At 33.8% G+C, this 19,384-nt stretch overlaps 2 protein-coding genes across 8 annotated transcripts; one reads left to right on the top strand and one right to left on the bottom strand.

Moving 5' to 3' along the window:
• Positions 1-3,566: 3,566 nt before the first annotated feature.
• On the top strand, positions 3,567-9,752 carry LOC132625839 (uncharacterized). Of its 3 annotated transcripts, XM_060340431.1 has the most exons (4): positions 3,612-3,706; positions 3,873-3,932; positions 6,261-6,725; positions 7,220-9,752. In XM_060340431.1, exons 3-4 carry the CDS (start codon positions 6,370-6,372, stop codon positions 9,126-9,128), a joined length of 2,265 nt encoding a protein of 754 aa, XP_060196414.1. In that variant the 5' UTR covers positions 3,612-3,706; positions 3,873-3,932; positions 6,261-6,369; the 3' UTR covers positions 9,129-9,752. The 3 variants fall into 3 exon arrangements, with proteins under 3 accessions (XP_060196413.1, XP_060196414.1, XP_060196415.1); XM_060340430.1 differs by lacking the exon at positions 3,873-3,932 and having other exon boundaries at positions 3,567-3,706; XM_060340432.1 differs by lacking the exons at positions 3,612-3,706; positions 3,873-3,932 and adding an exon at positions 4,074-4,092.
• A 312-nt stretch (positions 9,753-10,064) lies between these two features.
• LOC132625838 (dolichol-phosphate mannose synthase subunit 3) lies at positions 10,065-16,479 on the bottom strand. Of its 5 annotated transcripts, none has more exons than XM_060340426.1 (4): positions 16,342-16,479; positions 12,460-12,566; positions 11,726-11,833; positions 10,065-10,524 (listed from the first exon to the last, which is right to left on the bottom strand). In XM_060340426.1, exons 2-4 carry the CDS (start codon positions 12,559-12,561, stop codon positions 10,465-10,467), a joined length of 270 nt encoding a protein of 89 aa, XP_060196409.1. In that variant the 5' UTR covers positions 12,562-12,566; positions 16,342-16,479; the 3' UTR covers positions 10,065-10,464. The 5 variants fall into 5 exon arrangements, with proteins under 5 accessions (XP_060196409.1, XP_060196411.1, XP_060196408.1 ...); XM_060340428.1 differs by lacking the exon at positions 16,342-16,479 and adding an exon at positions 16,078-16,311 and having other exon boundaries at positions 12,460-12,521; XM_060340425.1 differs by lacking the exon at positions 16,342-16,479 and adding an exon at positions 16,078-16,302.
• Between the last annotated feature and the right edge of the window lie 2,905 nt (positions 16,480-19,384).

The raw sequence follows: 19,384 nt of genomic DNA, 5'->3' as shown, positions 1-19,384 counted from the left end.
AACCTGTAACATAAAATGCACCAAAACCAAAGCAAGCTATACCTTAGAGAAATAAATGAATTCCAAAAATTCATAGAGTGTTCTACGTTGCTTGGTACATTGTTTCGTATTGACGTCTCTTTTGCCGGGGACACTATATTTAATGTCTACAGGTCCTGTCAGACAGACAGATAGGTCCCCCCAGTAGGCGTTGCCAGAGTTCAGCTTGATTGGTAAGCTTCACATCATCCGGAGTTACTAGGTCTAGAGTTTTGAGGGCATATGTTGTATGTGTAGACTTGATGGGCAGGTCAGGGCCTTGTCCCGACCACAGGACAACTGTTGTTCTTTAGGAACTTTTAAATATGTCCCGTATGTACAGTTTGCAGCATAATGGCCTCGTCGATCCTTGTTTATATTTCTTTTGATATGTATAGTGTTGAATACTCGTGGTGGTCTTGTCGGCCCATATTTGTATATATCTTTTGGGTTGATTACAGTTCAGTGGAGTTATTTGTCGGATCATTTGCACGATTGCCCTTCAAAGGCACTGATCTTTAATTTTTGTCCTCAAATTGTTGGTCTTTAATTTTTGCCCTTCGCCTAATACCCCGAGGTTCTGATTTCAAACCTGGGTCAGTAAAAAAAAAAAGAATTTCGCAAGACAGAGGTTTGTAGCAAAATTAGGCATATTCAAACAAAAGTTAGCCTTAAGGCAGGGTTTTGCATTATTTCACCCAAAATTAGGTCTTAAGGTAGACTTTTGCCCAAACTCTGCCTTATAAGGTTCAACCTCTACCTTAAGGTAGAGCTTGAATCCAAAACTCTATCTGACAATTTTTTTTTAAATTTTTTTTGACTGAGTAGGGGTTTGAACCCGAAATCCATGGGTTTTTAAGTGAAGGGAAAAAAATTAAAGACCAACAATTTGAGGGGCAAAAATTAAAGACCAGTGCCTTTAAAGGACATTCGGCGCAAAAAAAATGTTATTTGTCGTTTACAGATCTTTCATAAGTTACAGAATGGTGTATTGTTTGGCCTTGTCGGCCTAGATTTCTCTATCTATGTTCAGAGGGTATGTGTTTCAGGTTGGTACGCTCGGTCAAGTAAGACACCAGGTGCTGGTCTCGCTTCGTTGGGTTTGGGGCGTGACAATCTTATTTGTCCATTCAAGTCGTTTTAGAAGAAAAAACTCGACGTATGAAGGTTATTCTTTAAAAAAAAAATCAAAGTAAATATTAATATTGACTTTTTTCATTCTTTATGAAATAAAATTTTTTATAACCAAAAATATATATATACCAACGTGTATATATATGTATAAAGAAAATGTGCAAATTAATAAATGGACAAAAACTAAAAAGGGTGATTACTAAAACAATTTAATTAAAACTAAGTAATTAAAAAAAAACACAACTGATTTTCATAAAATAGTGAATTTACAAGTATGGCCTTAATTGAATTAAACATGAATTTTGTTATTTCAATTATGACCCTATTTGACTAACTAATTGATTATCTCAATTGAAGCCATAATTAACTCATCATAAGCAATTTATAAATACAACCATAATTAACTATTTAAAGCGATTATGATTAATTTTATAAATTATCAATATGACTTGATTATGCAGAAATTGAAATTTGAGGGGCAAAAGACTATTTATTTTAATTAATCAATTTCCTTGAAAAATAGAGTGAAATACTTAACAATTGACAATTTGACAGTTTACTTGAGCAAATAACTGTTGTAAATTATTTTTCTTGGTTAATTTAGCAACACATTGTAATTGTAAAATACTTAGATTAATTTTATAATATTGTAGGAAATATTTTATCAAATATTGGTAAAATATTGTCTAAATAGTTTTATAAAATTACTTTGGTTTCTAAAAACACATATTTCACTTTATTTAATATTCAAGGGCTTTGGGTAATCAAAACAAGATATGGGAGGTCAAAAATTAGGTGTCAACAAATATTAATATTGACTTTTTTCACTCTTTATGAAATAAAAATTTTATAACCAAAAAAGTATTACTCTTTCTATCTATGTGTCATAGTCCGACTTTTGAGAGACAGACTTTTTAATTTTGATCATGAATTTGAACATAATATCTTTTAGGTTTTTAAATTAAAATTTATATATTTAAAAATTACGTAAAAAGTATTATAAATTTCAATAATTAACAATTCAAAATATGTATAAAGTTTATGAAAATACCATGGTCAAAGAGATACTCATTTGACTCTTGAGATCCGAACTCCACCTCATAAGTTGAGATTTAGGAAATTTGGGTGGGTCGGGTGTATGAGTCAGAATTTTAGTTTAATTTAGGATTTAATTTGTGCTGGTTTAATTAAATGATGTGTACTTCTAATTGGAAGCTACGTGTCATATATAGTATTATAAAACATAGATTAACCTTTTTGGTAACGGTGATGTCATATTTGAGCCTTTTCGGTAGAATTTATTGTTAATATATTTAAAAATTATTTAGGAAAAAACAGTACTACTCTTCATATTATAAAATATAAAAGAAAAGCAGCATTTAAATCATTGTTTTAAAAGGCAGTGTCAGGATTCGCCTCGGGGCAGGACAGTGGCAAAACGCCCTGGGGCTAACTTGCGGGGCTTAGTTCCTATGAGGCTTACGCCCTAAGCGCCCAACCGTACGCCCTAAACACGCCTAACGCCCAACGCCCAGGGCTCGCCTAACAGTTCTTACACAAATTATATTTTAAATTCCTTAATTAAAATCATTCACCCTCATAATTGTTTAACAAAATAATGATACTTAATAGTTTTTCATCTATAGAAATAGAAGATTGGGTGTAACTCAATAACAAGTCGTAGTATTGGATATTTACTATTTGAAAACGTCGTGAGGGTGAATATCACTTAATTTTTTTAAAAAAAACACATAGCGAAATTATACATTTTCACTTGTCATTGGTCATAAGTCCTATGTATCAAAATTATCATGTAATTTTATTTTTTGTTCATGAAGAAGTTATGTTTTAATTGTAATATTGATAAATTTTATTGATTATTTGCTTATAGGGAGATAAAATGAATAGTATGATAGTAATAGTGTTTTAAGAAACTGTGTTTTTTTCCGTGTTTGAAAGTTAAAATGTTAGAATTGTTTTGCATTTCATAATAGCTTTTATTTCATTGTATTGTTTATACTTGTAAAATTATGTTATATATAATTACAAGTTATAAGCGGTGTATAATGGATTGCTTTGATCATTTTTTTGTGAGGATCAAGCGCGCACGCGCGCTCTCACACACACAGACACACATATACATACATACATACATATATATATAAATAGGTAAAATTACATAAAAAAAATAAAAAAAACTTTAAATAAATGAAATATATATATATATATATATATATATATATATATATATATATATATATATATATATATATATATTTCATTTATTTAAAGTTTTTTTTATTTTTTTTATGTAATTTTACCTATTTAAAAATATTTATTATAATTATATTATTTTAAGAAATACTAAAAATTAAATACTCATGGGCTTACGCCTCGTCGAGGCGCATATAAAACGCCCGCCTTTTGAAACACTGATTTAAATTACTATCGCAAACACATTACTGGCATCCCTTTACCCGATTGAATATTGAAGCCCTAATTCATCACTGAACTAAAAAGGGGATTTTTTTTAATTTGTTTTTGGAGCTTAAAGGTAACATTTTTTTTTCTTTTTCTTGCTTATAGATAAGCTAACAGTATGTATTTCATTGATAGTATAATGAGATGATTTTTGAATTATTGAATTTGGAATTTTTTGCTTTGCTTGGGTTTCTGTTTTGATTTTTTTTTTTTTTTTTTTTTTTTTGTTGTTGTTATAGTTTAAAAAGCATATTAGAGAAACCCCATTTGGTTAAAATTCAAGAATTTGCAGCTTAAAGGTAAATACTGTATGTCTTGAATTATTGAATTTGGAACTTTTTGCTTTGCTTGGGTTTCTGTTTTGATTTTTTTTTTTTTTTTTTTTTGTTATTGTTATAGTTTAAAAAGCATATTAGAGAAACCCCATTTGGTTAAAATTCAAGAATTTGCAGCTTAGAGGTAAATACTGTATGTCTTGAATTATTGAATTTGGAAAGTGAAAAGGCTGAATCTTGATACTTCAAAGTGTGGAACTTTTTGCTTTGCTGGGGGTTCTGTTTTGACCCTTTGGGATTTGATGGAATTCTTTGCTAATTTGATGTTTCACAAACAAAAATAGCTGACTTTCCTGTAAAATTTGTGAGGGGGTAAGTTTTGAACCCATTTTGAAGAATTCTGGTTGTTAAAGTTTGAGTCTTTTTTGTTTTCTTGAGGATTTTTATGGCTTAATATCCTTGTCTTGTTTGCTTATTTCATGTTTCACAGCAAAAATAGCTGATTATGTCATGAAAAGTGGTTGTATAAAGTTTTCTTTGAACTCATTTTGAGATTTTCTGATTCTTTGTTAAAGTTTGAAACTTTTTGGTTTGTTGGGATTCTGTTTTGACACCCTATTGTATTTGTTGAAGTCCTATGTTTATTTTATGTTTGGTAGTGATATGACAGAAACTGGAGAGGAGATTTACCTAGGTAGGTGGTTTTCATTTTTGGCTGACATTTTTTTTCTTCTTAAATATTCAATTTTATTATGAACAAAATTACACAAAAAGGACAGTTACATTGTAACCGTCCAGCATAAAGGAATAACAGACCATTCCTATGCTAAAGAGGGATTTCCCCTTTTTCGAATCAGCTTACAAAAGAATAGCTGAACAAATGGTGAATCTTCTTCTTTGAGAGATTCATCATTTGTTCTGTAGGCATTAGCCAATACCTACTTTCTTCCTCCTTATCCTAAAATTAGCCATTCCAGCCTTATCTAGTCTATACTCACCAATGGCATTCTTTGGAAGATTCCTATGGTCTTGATAAACACTGTTTAGACCGAGAATGGAGCCTTGTTTTGAAAGAATGTCAGCTACTATGTTTGCTTCTCTGTAGCAATGTCTAGCTGTGCCATTCAATTTCCTTAGCCAGTCTTTGATAATATCAATTAGTGCTTGGAGTTTCCATGATGGCTTGTTAGCTCCATTTATCATATCAATGATAATTTTGGAGTCCATTTCTAGGATCACATTTTGCATTCCTAGAGTATAGCCATATTGAAGTCCTAGGATAGCCGCTTTGACCTCAGCAATGTTTTTGCTGCAGAATTCCAGTCTTTCAGAATAAGCAAGTAGCATCTCTCCATATTGATTCCTGATAATTCCTCCCGCTCCAGCTTTGTTCAATCCACATAGAGAACTTCCATCTGTATTGATTTTGCAACTGATTAGAGGTGGCTTATCCCAATAAATTGGAATGCTTGTGATGGTCGGTACATAATTATCTGCAACACAACAAATATTTTTCCAAGACAAGTGAAGGTTAATCTGCTTAAAATGCTTATATAATAGAATTTTAACTTGAAAGCATACTTGAGATATGATTCTGTACACAGAGGTGGAGTTCTGTCCATATCTGCTATTACACCTTCTCTTCCATAACTCCCAGTTGATGATGTTGGGAAGAATAGCACAAAGGTTTTTTTTTTTCCAAAGGATTGGAGTAGTCATGCGCCCACCAGCTCCACATAAGTAGCCTGATATGGGATTTATTGAGTTTAATGGCCATTGAATTAGCAAAAAAACTCCAGACTCTCTCAGCTATATCACCCTCCACAAATATATGTTGAGTAGTTTCTGCCTAGGGGGTGCTGCAACAATTACATTTGGACACTATTTGTTGGCTTAACGCATCATCTAGTGGGAGTTTTCTCTTCAAGATTCTCCAATTTAGGAAGGGGGTCTTGAAAGGAATTCCTTTCTTCCACAACTTGCTATAGGTATCATTTTTTGCTTTCCTCTGTCTAATAAGGTCTCTTGCTGATGCACAAGTGAATTTTAGATAAAGCGAAAAATGATACCTATTTGTTGGCTGACATATTTAGATAAAGCTATTGTTCCAACGACCAAAATTTTTTCATTATCCTAGTTTTGTGGTACTGGTTGTTGATTTGTATCCTGTATCGAGAATATGGTTTTGTTCCAAGATCATAAAGCTTGAGATGTTTTTACAAAATTTTAATCCTGTATTTGAAGATGCTTGGTTAGTCCTCGTGCTATTTTGATCTTTCTTATGGATTGTGATTTTAGTACATTCAGCCTTCATAAGTAACTTCCGTTAAATTCATTTTATTTCTTGATCAGGTTTTTAGTTCAAATCCCAGACACTACGTGATCAGGTTTTTCTCCGAAAAAAGAAAAAGAAGGAAGAGTTTGTTGCCCTTTTTGGCTCTGTGGTCATGCACACTACTTCATGATGGGAACTGAAGATAAAATGCTGTTTTGTTTCTGCCATTGGGGCGGAAAGAACGAAGTGCTTCCAGATGGATCCACTTCGTATGTGGGAGGTATTACCGATCAGATTATTGTGAAGACAGGCATAAAGTACAATGATTTTGTGAATGCAGTTTTCGACCGATTAGGGATTGATCCTTCGGATAAAGTCTTGCAGTTTACCGTGAAGTTTGATAAGGCTCAATTGATACGACTTAGAGACCAAGAAGGTGTCGATACTTTGTTGCAATTTAATGACGGTTTTGCCCATGTTTATGCCTCAAGTTCGGAGAAGGAGCCTAATTCTGCAGTTGCTCCTAATATGGCTACCACTAGGTAATGGTCATTTTATAAGGGTCCACAAGTTCTTATTATGGTAATTTTTTTGGAGAAATGACAAAAATGGTCTTTTATGTTTGAGGGTGGGTTCAAAGTAGTCCCTTAAGTATGCACTTAACAGTTTTGGTCCTTTAAGTTTGCCAAAAGTTAACACTTCTGATCTCCATCAAATATTTATCGAACTTTGTCAAATCTAGAAATAGCACTCTAGAAGTACAAAAATTGTACGTCTAAATGTAAGTTACCACTAATTTCCTTTTTTTTTTCTCATAGTTCCTGTCAAATCTAACGGACAGAGTTCGGTACATATTTGACGGAGACTACAAGTGTTAACTTTTGGCAAACTTGAAGGACCAAAACTGTTAACTGCATACTTAAGGGACTATTTTAAACCTACCCTCAAACATAAGGGACCATTTTTGTCATTTACTCAAAAAAAAATTGAAATACCTAGAGTTTGATTGTAAATAATGTTGTATGTTTTATCACAGGGTTTCAACCACTGAGATCGAAGCAGTTTCTCTCGGAAGTGCTGAGGAAGAACAAGTGAGTGCCGATACTCCAATTCCCTCCCCTTCACACCAATGGATCACTGATGGAACTCCAGATGCTGCTGCCAACTGGAGTGAATTACTTGTTGGGGAAGGACAAGCTTTCGAGAACGCCGATGCTTTTAGGCTATCAGTTTTCAAGTACTCGATCGCGAATAGATTTCACTACAGGATTTTGCACAACAAACCTAGATATATTAGCATACATTGTGCTTCCGATGGCTGCCTGTGGAAAGTAAGTGCTGGGATCGAGAAAAAATCTCAAAATGTTTCCATTAGGAAATTTGTTGATTCTCACTCGCATCCTCCTCTAGATTCATCGCAACTTAAGCCTCGTATCAGGATGAAGTGGTTAGGGGGTATCATGCAAGAAGACATATTGGGAAGTCCTGATTGTTTGCCTCGTAAAGTGTGCGAGGATGCTGAGAAGAATTTGGCGATCAAATTGACCTACCGTCAGGCTTGGAGTGTAAAGCAGAGGATTCGTGAGGCAATTGATGAGAAGTCAGGTGAATCCTATAAATTAATCCCCTGGCTATGCAATCGGTTAACCGAAGCAATGCCCGGAACTATTGCTACATATTCATGCACCGAGGAAAACAGATTCAAGCGGCTTTTTATGTCATATGATTGCTCGATACGTGGGTTCCACGTCGGATGTAGACCTTTAATCTTTATCGACGTTTACAACTTGAATGGGCTCCACAACAACAGCTCCTTTATAGTTGCTTCGGCTTTGGATGCGGATAACGAGATGTATCCTCTATCTTACGGCGTTCTCCTGTCCATGAATGAGGAAGATCTTCTGTGGTTTCTAGAAAAGCTAAAGCTCGTTGTGCAGAATCGTGAGGTCGTTGTTGTTTCTGGCACGAGTCTCCCTTTCCTCTCCAGCTTAGACAAAATGTTTGGCCATGAAAACCACAGCTTTTGTTTTCATTGCATAAAAGAGAGTTTTAATAAATTTGTGGACGGAAATACTGCCTTTAAAGTGCAGGGGAGAGGTAAGGAGATTGCAGTTAAGTACTTGACCGATATTGCACATGCACGAACACTAGATAGTTATAATGAAGCTCTGGGAAAGATCTGTTCTTTCCGAAGAGAATTGTACAATTGGGTAATAGCTAGCCAGCCGGAGCGTTGGTCTAATGCCTTGTTCAGGAAACCTCGGTGGGACCATCTGAATTGTAAATCTACGGATTTTCTCAGCTCTTTTATAGAGGAGGAGAAATTGAAATTTGTACATGTCCTAGAGTTGATGGAAACTTATCATGAGAAGCTTTATATGTTATTACAGAGTAACAAGCTCAAAATCGAAGAATGGAACCCTTCGATCGGTCCTCGGGTTGCTGAAAAGATTTTCGAAAACCAAAAGGTCGGTGATCACCTAGCGGTGACGGTTCTATCTGATATTGAGTTTAAATTACGGGACCTGCATGGCAAAGAAGAAGTTGTAAATCTCAAACTCTGGACATGTACATGTTTAGAGTGGCAAATGACTGGGATTCCGTGCAGCCATGCATGCAACGCGATTACCATGGCCAGAATGAATATTTATCAGTATGTTGCTGATTGGTACAAAAGGGAGACTCAAGAACATATATATGCTGAAGTTATGGATGAACTAGCAAAATTTGATATACCACATCCAGATGGCATTGTTTCTTCGGCTTCCTCAGGTAATGACATCGTGCTATGTCCACTTTCACCGCGTGTTAAAAGACCTCCTGGTCGTCCCCGGAAAGAACCTAAAGGACTTCAAGTTGAAACTGTAAAAAGACCTATACGGTGTTCAAAGTGTGGCGGGGTAGGACATAATAAACGTACTAAATGCAGTTCTGTTGCACAGTAAATATTGTTGAAGGTATCACCAATTTTATCAGTGAACCCCTTCTCCAGTTTAAGCTTGCGATGGGGTCTTACAGATCAAGTTTCAGAGATAACATTGGGTTCTTGTGAGGCACATTATGAGTGTATCAGTTTTTTGCACTTAAACTGAAAATTTGAATCATTCCTGTAATACTTCTGGCTCTCGGGAGTCTCTTTGTAGGATACTTGGCCAAAGTGTGACCCGTTAGCCCATAAGTAAGTTCTGTGACGAAGCGGCTGTTGCTCACCCGACACGATCATACAAGGTCACAATTCACCCAACACGATCATCCGGGGTGAACAAGAATTAGGGATCGGATGCGGGCGAAATTCCTGCCAATGGCTGAGACACCTGTGTGAGCGTAGTCACAGTGTCAATCCCAAGCCCCAGGTTGCAGTAGGTTGTTAGCCAGAGTAAAATTAGTCAATGTACAGAATATATTGTTGGGATGTGCTTATATAGGCCTGTGTTTTCATGTTAGTAGAAAATATAGAGAATTTCTAGTTATTTTAATATTTTTATTTTATTTTGTATAACATGAGATGAGTTTAAATGGAGCGAAATGTTCAATGATGATTTATATAGTTGGCTCCAACTTCTTTGCAATTGATGAGGTGGTGGTGGTGGTGTTGTACTCTGCCTATGATGACATGATCATTTGTCTGTTTCTTTGCAAATGAGGATTCATATAATTGACTCCAACATGCAGTTTACACCGATTTTTTTTTGACCTAATATGATAGGTCAAGTTGAATTTTCGCAAAATTCTTAGTTATTATTTATGTGAATTGGGAATCTCTATTTATTGTACCAAAAGGTTGGATGACCATTTGAGTTATTATTTATGTGATTTTACGAAACAAAAAGTTATAAGTTGGACGACCATTTGAGTAATTAACTCCAAGAATGCGCAAGAGATTAGGAGTAAAACTGTAATCTGTTTTCAAATAAATACTAAAATGATTAGGAAAAGAACAACTTAGGTCTTCATATTCCTTACTATCAAATGAAGTGCTAAAATAGAAGATTAAAGACTGGTAAAACAATCAAAACAGAGCCAAGAAAAATCCATGCCTCTTGTTCTCTTGATCCCAACTTCAACTACTTGAAGCCTAGTTTAAAAAAAAAAAAAATGTCCGAGTCAAGCGATAACTTGGGAAGTCAGCTGTAGTGTGGCGTAGACTGGCACCAAAAAATTAGGACAGTTATGTTCCTACTTGAAGCATGTTACTGAAATCCGACTTCTAACTTTTCATCTTCACTGAACGTGTTTTTGGACAGGTTAAACAACCACAATCGCGATTTAAACAAGATTCAATCAATCAGCACCAACGTCTACCCCTTTTTTCTTCAGGAAGTCCTTGGCTTCAACAATATCCTACAGAAGAAACAACAAATGAGCAAATATGAGATATGCTTTTAGTTATGTTTCCAGCAAAGTCCATCATCCTATTCTGGACCCTTTTGCCAATTATTTGATCCTTTTATTCACAATGAAATGCCAAGAAGCCTTTGTTTTACATGCACTATATATCTTGGCTAACAATCAAACTTTCAGCTGGCAGAATATAGGCAATGTTCTTGGAATAATAGTATTGTTGGTCCCTTGATTATGGGTAAATTCTGATTTTGGTCCTTGTTATATACTCCCTCCGTCACAATTATGTGACACTCTTTCCTTTTTTGTCAGTCTCAAAAAGAATAACATCTTTCTATGTTTAGTAATAATTTAACTTTAAAATGCTCATTTTACCGTTAATGAGATGATTTGCGGTCACACAATACCTATGACTTATTTTAGACTACAAGTTCCAAAGTCTTCCTTTCTTTTTTAAATTCTGTGCCCGATCAAACACCTTCACATAAATTTGGACAAGAGAGAATGACTTTAACACATTTTAACCTTCAGTTAAAACGTGTCTTTTGGTCCCTTTCAATGTTATCAAAAGCGAAAAGCGCAAAAAAGCTCTAAGGTTAGCTGGGGCTTTAAGCGCAAATAAAGCATGGGCTTTAATGAAAAAAAGCGCAATGGTGCAAAAATACAAATATATATATATGTCTAGTCCAAGATTAATAATAATAAGCATGCATAACAAATATGTGGGCAAAGAAATTGTAAAAATATTACGATAAAGTGAAATATCAATCATCTAGTGTCATCTCTCCAAGAGAGGCTCATTGACAAGGAAAAGAATGTCTTAGAGCCTTGATGACGGCACTGAAGCGCACATAAAGCGAGGCGAAGCGCTCAACATGTTTTGAGCCTCGCTTCAGGGATTAAGCATGCTTAAAGCGCGCCTTTGATAACACTAGTCCCTTTATGTCGGGAATATGCTATGTTTGACTATTGTTAGAAGTACATTAACCCGACCTCAAGTATGGAGTAACAATACGAGTTTAACATAACACCAAATTTAATGGTGGAACAATTATTACTTCAAATAATTAGTGATTATTCACAAGCAAAGGGATCAAAAGTGCACATTTCAAGTAACTGAAGGTTAAATGTTTAGTCAAATATCAAAAGGACTAACCAAAAGTACCATGAACACTTTCTCAAAGGAAAAATGCAAATGTACCTGTTGTAAGAAAAGAGCCTCTTGAGGACATGTGGGAAAATTCATTAGGCCAATGCCAACCATTAACAGACCATAGCAACCGAGGGACACGATGAGGTATAGAGGCAACTGCAAAAACATTAGCAATAAACTAAGAATCGCTGAAAACATACAGAAATTCAACCAAAGGCCATTGCCAAAAGGGTAAGAGAAAATGACAAAGATGGTCCCTTATATTTTTTAGGGTAGGTTCAAAATAGTGCCCTAAGTATGTACTTAATAGTCTTAGTCCTTTCAGTTTGCGAAAAGTTATGGTCTCCATCAGATATTTAACGATTTAACAATTTATGTTCGTTAGTTTTGATGGAAATAGTGGGAAAACAAAATTTAATCATAACACCAAGAAAGTCCCATCAAAACCTAAAATATCAAACACAAAAAACTGCATTAGACACTAATTTTTTTTTTATTTTTTTTTTTTTTATAAATAGCAGAAATTACACCTCAAAAAGCTGACAGAAACTTTGTACCTCTAAATGTGAGTCCCGATAATTTCCTCTTTGTTTATAGTTCTCGTCAAATCTACTGGACAAAGTTCGATAAATATTTGACGGAGACTAAAAGGGTTTAACTTTTGACAAACTTGACCAAAACTGTTAAGTGCATACTTAAGGGACTGTTTTGAACCTACCCTCAAACATAAAGGACTATTTTTGTCATTTTCTCCCACATAAAGATGGTCAATAAGAGCTCACCAGCCAAGTATAGCTCTCTGGAATTGTCGATGTCTGCAACAAGCCTATCCAAACAGCAGTTACTGCAAGCAATAACGTCAAAATCTTCACGATTTGTTTCATTGGATCTGCAGCAATAAAGTTTTTCATTGATAAAGATATAATAGAAGCCAACGACTGAAACATTAAGAAGCCAATCAAATAAACTTTCAGGGTGTGGTTGGTATGAAGGAAACTAAAAGGTTTTCTTACTTATTTTCCGGTGTTTGGTTGGTGAGTGGAAAATATGTTTCAATGTTTGGTTGGTGAGTAAATATTTTCCTTTCTTTGGTTCTCCCACCCCTCCCATCCTAGAAAAATTGATTTACATCTATTAAATAAAAAAGGGATTTTTACACTGTATAGCTGCCACCCAAAAAAGTAGCTAGCAGATGTATAATTTATGTATATACGTGAGCAGGGGAAATATTAGTGGTCAAGCGGCCAAATGTGTAGAAAGCCCTAAAACAAAATGCCCTGTTAACATTAAACTTCACGGCCTACATGGATGTCCAATGTTAGTTGATTATGATCGATCTTCTGAGGAACAAACTACTTTTCCTGTCAGAATCAAAGACAATGCAAGAAAGCAAAAAAAAAAAAAAGCAAAGATCTCCACATAATTTTTCAAATTTACAAAACCTTAAATCCAAACTAACAATATACTGGATGATGCAGCAAACTAACAAAATTCTGGAGCACTATCTGAAGCCAACTACTAAAATCCAATATGGTTACAGCAGATCAGATAAAAAAATAATAATAAATGAAAGAACTAAAACCTACTGTCAACCCATCTAGCAATGTTCTTCTAACTGTTGATGTATCTTAGTGTTGTTGCTTGAAACTTTCCAATCACAAATATTCCATTGGTTTTCACCACTTAAATTATTTCTCGCCCTTCCCTCCATTTGTTTACTATTACTGGAAACACATTAAATCTCTAAACATAAACCAGATAAGCAAGCACCATCAACAGCATATTTTTAAAGGAATCTGTTGAAATTTACGTTGATAATCTGTTCAAAAGCTCATCATTGGTACTGATATTACAGAATGATGGGCAGTCTAGGTATAGTTTACGATCATCAAAGACAATTCAAATAGAAGGAATAGCTTCTGGTTTGCAGTGCACTTGATCATTAATTCAGAGACTTGCCACCATTGAACTCCACTACCAGGAAAGTGAAACAATCTAGAGCTTACATTCCTTAAGCAGATAATATTCTAGTAGTCAAGGAGTAGAAAATGGGGTAACTGGCAACATAGGAAGAATTAAGATAGCAAACGGCACCAGTAGAGAAGGCTGGAATGCTTTAGCTCATTAGGCGTCATTTGGTTGAAAGATAAGTTATGCTGGCATTCTTTTCTTATCGACTGTTTGGTTTGTTGTATTAATAATAACAAGCATCTCATCATTTTTAAATAATACTTACTGAATAGGGTGTATAAGTATAAGAATAGTACTGATATTGTTAATGCCATGGTTTACTATGGATAAGAATAGTACTGAATAGGGTGTATAAGTAATACAGGTATTAGAGCCCGTTTGTATTGGCTTATAAGTTGGCTTATAAGCTGTTTTCAGCTTTTTTGAGTGTTTGGCTGGTCAGCTTAAAGTCATTTTATGCTTAAAATAAGCTCAAAAAAATAATTGGACCCATTTGACTTAGTTTATCTAAAGCAGCTTATAAGCTGAAAATAGCTTATAAGCCAAAAAAAATAAGTTGGACTACCCCAACTTATTTTTTTCAGCTTATAAGCTGCAAACAGCTTTAAGCTGTAAGCCAATCCAAACGGGCTCTTAGTTGTAGTATACTTAAATTTGCAACCAAACACTGTACTAAATTTTACACTAGCATTATTCTACCTAATACACTCTACCAAACGACCCCTAAGAACAAACAAAAGGAAGTGCAGTACTGACATGAAGAAATAAACCAAGGCACAAAAAGAAAGACACAGCATATGCTGGATCAAAAAAATGAATCGAAAAAACAATAGAAATTGTAAACCCCTGCATCAGACAAGTGGTTGCTCCAGTAGAGAATCTCAATTCTAATATATCATAAGCAGTTGGAAAATTTAAAGTAAGTCAAACTCCACATTGAATAAGAATAAGATTGCAATTGCAACGCAAACTCAACCATTTGGCACAAAGTGCTAGACTAAAGTCATTACATATGAGTAAATGGAAAAACACAAAAACAACATAAGCAAATATATAAGCTAAAATAAAACAGTCTTAGAACAATAACATGCAACATAAACTATCAAAAACTGCTTAGAAAATATAATCAGAAAATAAACTGCAAAAGGCGGCACGCACCTCGACTAACTGGTTTAGATGACAGAGTAACAAATAAAATTAAGTTCTATACAAGTTGAATATCCACTAAAGTTGCACAACAAAAATCAAAAACCTTAACAATATCAAAAGTCATAAATTCAAACAACACCTCTAGCCACAATTACTTTATGGGCTTTGTTTCGGGTGGCTCAAGAGAATTACTAACTTAGGGAATCTAAATATACAACTATGTTATATACGATCTAGATGCGATAGCAAAAGGATTACAACGACACTTATGACTGGCTGTGTTGTATTTCTAATAAGTTGTTTAGCATGTTGAATTGTATACATAATATGGTTCCTCTTTGGATAATAGGTAATGTAGCTGGTATTCTTGTAATCGGTTGGGCACTGTACGAAATACCAGAAAGAAATACCATTCTAATATTTCCAAAGGGGTTGCAAATTGCTTTGGTAACCATGGTGTCCGAGCAGGCTTGCACACACCTCGATTAATTCTAGGGGTACCTGCCACCCCCCACCAGCACAAGTACCGCCTTTGTTTAATCTGGAAGAAGGAAAACGCATTGATCTTGCAAGGGTTAAGTAAGAAAGTCGATTCAAAACTTCAGCAGGAAAAAAAATTCTTAATTTACTCAAAATTTAAATTACCAAATACCACATAGAGAGGAAGGGCCACATGAGCGGAGCTAGCGTACTGACAGGGGGTTCAATTACATTGTTTTTTGCGTACATATAATCAGTGGCGGAGCCACACTATGCCGAGGGTGTTCATCCGAACCCCCTCGGCGGAAAAAAACACTATTTTTACAAGGTTACAATGATTTTTTATGTATTTATAGTAGACGTCAAACCCCCTTAGGCTTCTTCTTATGTTTACTTTTTTTATATTTTGAACCCCTCGACGAAAATCCTGACTCTGCCACCAATAGAAATTGTCCGAGATATCAAGAAATCTCGTATATACTATAAGTCATTCTCCCACTAATTTCAGGAAAACATTTCCCTTGGTAAATTATACATTGTTTTAGTGGAATTTTATCACCACCATCACCCAAAAATCCACCAATAACCCCATAAACTTTTAGAGAAATCCCAATTCAAATTTAGCTAATTTAATCACACCCCATATCATAAAAATGTAATCTTTATTTCTTTTGGTACCTAAAAATGTAACCTTTTATCACCAAGTAATTACTACAAGACAGGAATAAAGAAGCAAATAAAGTTTGTTTTGAACAAAGAAAACAGTTAATGACAAGTAAAACTACAATCAAAAAACAAACCTGGTATTGAATATTTTCTTCTCATAATTTTGTTTATTAATGAAGTTCTCAATTAACTCTAAGCCCATGAAATTTTAGAGAAATCCCAATTAAATTTTAGCTAATCTAATCACACCCATATGATAAAAATCTAATCTTTTCTTTCTTTGGTACATAAAAATGTAATCTTTTATCACCAAGTAATTCTATAAGACAGGAAAAAAGAAGCCAATAAATTTTGTTTTGAATAAAGAAAACAGTTAGCGAAAAGTAAAACTAACAAACCTGGTATTTAATGTGAATCGCCGCTCGGATTTATGATTGCTAATTCTGTTTAACAGGATCTCTACAAATTCAGGTTTGTAATTTGTGCGTCTTCTCTTTCCTCCCTCTTTAGTCGCCGTTTGGCCATAAAAATTATTCATTTTTTTTAGAAATTTTTTTCGCTTTTTTTATTTTTAGCGTTTGGCTATAAAAATTATTCATTTTTTTTCGGAATTGTATTTCAAAATACTAAAAACAAGAAAAACTTATTTTTTTAAAAAAAATTACTTTTTTACATTATATTTCACTAAAAACTACAATTTCAAAAACTATGAACAAACACAACTCCAACTTCAAAAATTCCAAAAAAAAGTGAAAAAGTTAATTACTCCCTCCGGTTCACTTTTCCTCGTGCACTTTGAATTTTTCATATTGTTTAAAAAACAATAAATAGAGCACATAATTTAACAATGTACTCATATTAATTGATACTCTCTCCATTTCAATTTATGTGAACTCATTTGACTGGGTGCGACATTTAAGAAAGAGTGAAGGCTTTTGAAATTTGTGGTTCAGAACAAGTATTGAATATTTGTGTGATTGTAAATCATTTCATAAAGTGAATTTGTTTCCAAATTAGGAAAGAGGTCATTCATTTTGGCAGGGATTAAAAAGGAAATAGGTTCACATACATTGAAACAGAGGGAGTACATATTTTTATTAGATTTGAAAAATAATTTGAAGTGAGTAATTAATACTATGGATAAAACAGAAAAAAATAAATTGAATGAAAATTTATTTTTAGAATATTAGATAAGTAAAAGTAAATGGAGGGAGTATATATTAGGTGTTTAACTTTCAACCAAATACTAATATTTTTAGATAATTTACTCCCTCCTGCTCCAAAATAATTGAGGTTTTAGCCTTTAAAAGTTTGACTAAAATAATTGAGAGGTTTCACAAAATCAAGAAGTATTTTGTTCTCTTTCCCAAATTTACCCTTGACATATTCTCGTATTCCCATAATAATTATGCCGATTTAAAAAAAAATCTTAATTAAGGGTATTTTAGACAAAACCCCTCTTAATTTTTAGAAGTTAATGAATTTTTTAATTCATGTGCCCAAACTTAAATCTCAATTAGCCGTTTGAACATGATTTCATCTCATGAGATGAAATCATGTTTGGACATGCAATTTGGATTTCTTAAGTTGTAGTTTTTTTATAAACATAAAAACCTCACAAGTTGTGAAAACCATCAAAATTTTCTCAATTCTTATACAATCTTACCAAATGAGTAAATCATAGTTCATGATAAAATTAATACGCTACTAAAAGGCTTTTTTAAAAAATACAACATCAATTGATCAAACTTTAATTCAATAAAAAGAAAAATTTAACATGAATAGTAATGTAACTACTATTTAACATAATCCTCCCATATGGTAAACATGATTGGTAAGTATATTTTAACAACTTACAGATTAATATTTAATGCAAATGGTTGATAAACATGATTGGTAATTATATCTACCAACTCATGGGTCTTTTTTTTTACAAAATATAAACATATGAGTCAAATTTTACATTTATATTTTTTGAAATCATGATTTCAAATCCCAAATCATGCCTTTTTGGATGATTTGGATTTCATCTCATGAGATGAAATCAGAGATGAAATTGCATATCCAAACGCTGATTTCATCTCATGAGATGAAATCGCATGTCCAAACGCCTACTTATAATGGCTATTAGATTGTCTCTATTTTGTGGTTGTCTTTTATCTTTGCCCTTTTGAAGGGCTGGTCTTTTATTTTTTTTCCCTTCAGAATCGAATTTATATTTATAGGGGAATAAATTACGCATTATAATATGCACAAGTTATTTCAGCATCTTAAAAAACTTATATTTTCACGGATATAAATTTGATTTTAAAGGCCAAATATTAAAGACCAGCCCATTTTTTAGGTACAAAAGTTAAAGATTAGTCCATTTGAAGGATAAACCATGCAATTACTTGAACAGATAAGAGCGGCTAATTTATGCAAATTCTATTTTTGTGGCCTTGTCTTGTATCTAAAAATTAGCCAATTTTCACATGGTGTGAAATAGGTTGTTTGGGCCGATGAGTCGTTTAGGCTACAAGAGTGAAAATGGCACCAAGTAGTCACTGTTAAGACAGCTGTTTAAGAATTAGCCAGTCTTTCCAAAGTATCTAGAGTTTAGTCATAAATTTTAAACTTCAAGACACTATGTTCTGAAGTTCAGTTTCTTCAGTTCAAATTTCAGAATATTTTGTCATGAAGTTAAGTTTTTTTTTTTTTTTTTAATAACTTAAACTTTAGTAATTTCAGTTCAAATTGAATGTAAATTATGCATTTCTTTGAGTGACATGATTAAACTATGAATGCGTAATCCTTATATTTATATTGACATCACAATGAAGCGGAGAACTTGTCATTGTCGCGAAGAAAAAACTAAAGGGGTTAAACTAAGCCCGGCAATCGGTCTGGTTTTACTGGTTCAAACCCGTAACCGGACCGGTAAAACCGGAACCGGTGGAATCGGTTCACCGGTTATGGTTAACTGTATAAATATTACCGGTCCGATTTTGTATTTTTGGGACCGCTAAATCAGAACCGGTCAAAAAAGTTTTTTTTTTTTTTAAATATAGCCGTTATTCAAATTGCTCCAAAGTCCCCTTTTGGCCCCCCCAACCCCCCAAACCTTTTTTTTTTTACACTTTAACCCATTCCCCACCTCTATATAAACCTCTCTCCATTTTCAATTTTAATCCACACCAATTCACTCTTCTCTTTCTCTCAATTTCTCTCAATTATAGCTACTTTGCAACAATTAGCCACTTTAAATTTCTCTCAATTAAATATTATAAATTTTTATTATAGTTTCAATTATTAATTTTGCAATTATAATATTGTTGGTGGAGTTGTTGATTTTGCAACAATCCGAAGTAGCTCCAAAGCTTTGGTGGATTTGCAATTCTAGCCGCCTTCACTTTGTTGGAAATTAGTCCGGCAATTTGGTACCTTCGTTCCAACTCTATC

This window comes from Lycium barbarum, chromosome 2 (genome assembly GCF_019175385.1).
Source record: "Lycium barbarum isolate Lr01 chromosome 2, ASM1917538v2, whole genome shotgun sequence".
Taxonomy (NCBI): Eukaryota; Viridiplantae; Streptophyta; class Magnoliopsida; order Solanales; family Solanaceae; genus Lycium; species Lycium barbarum.
This window is presented reverse-complemented; position numbering and strand designations above follow the sequence as displayed.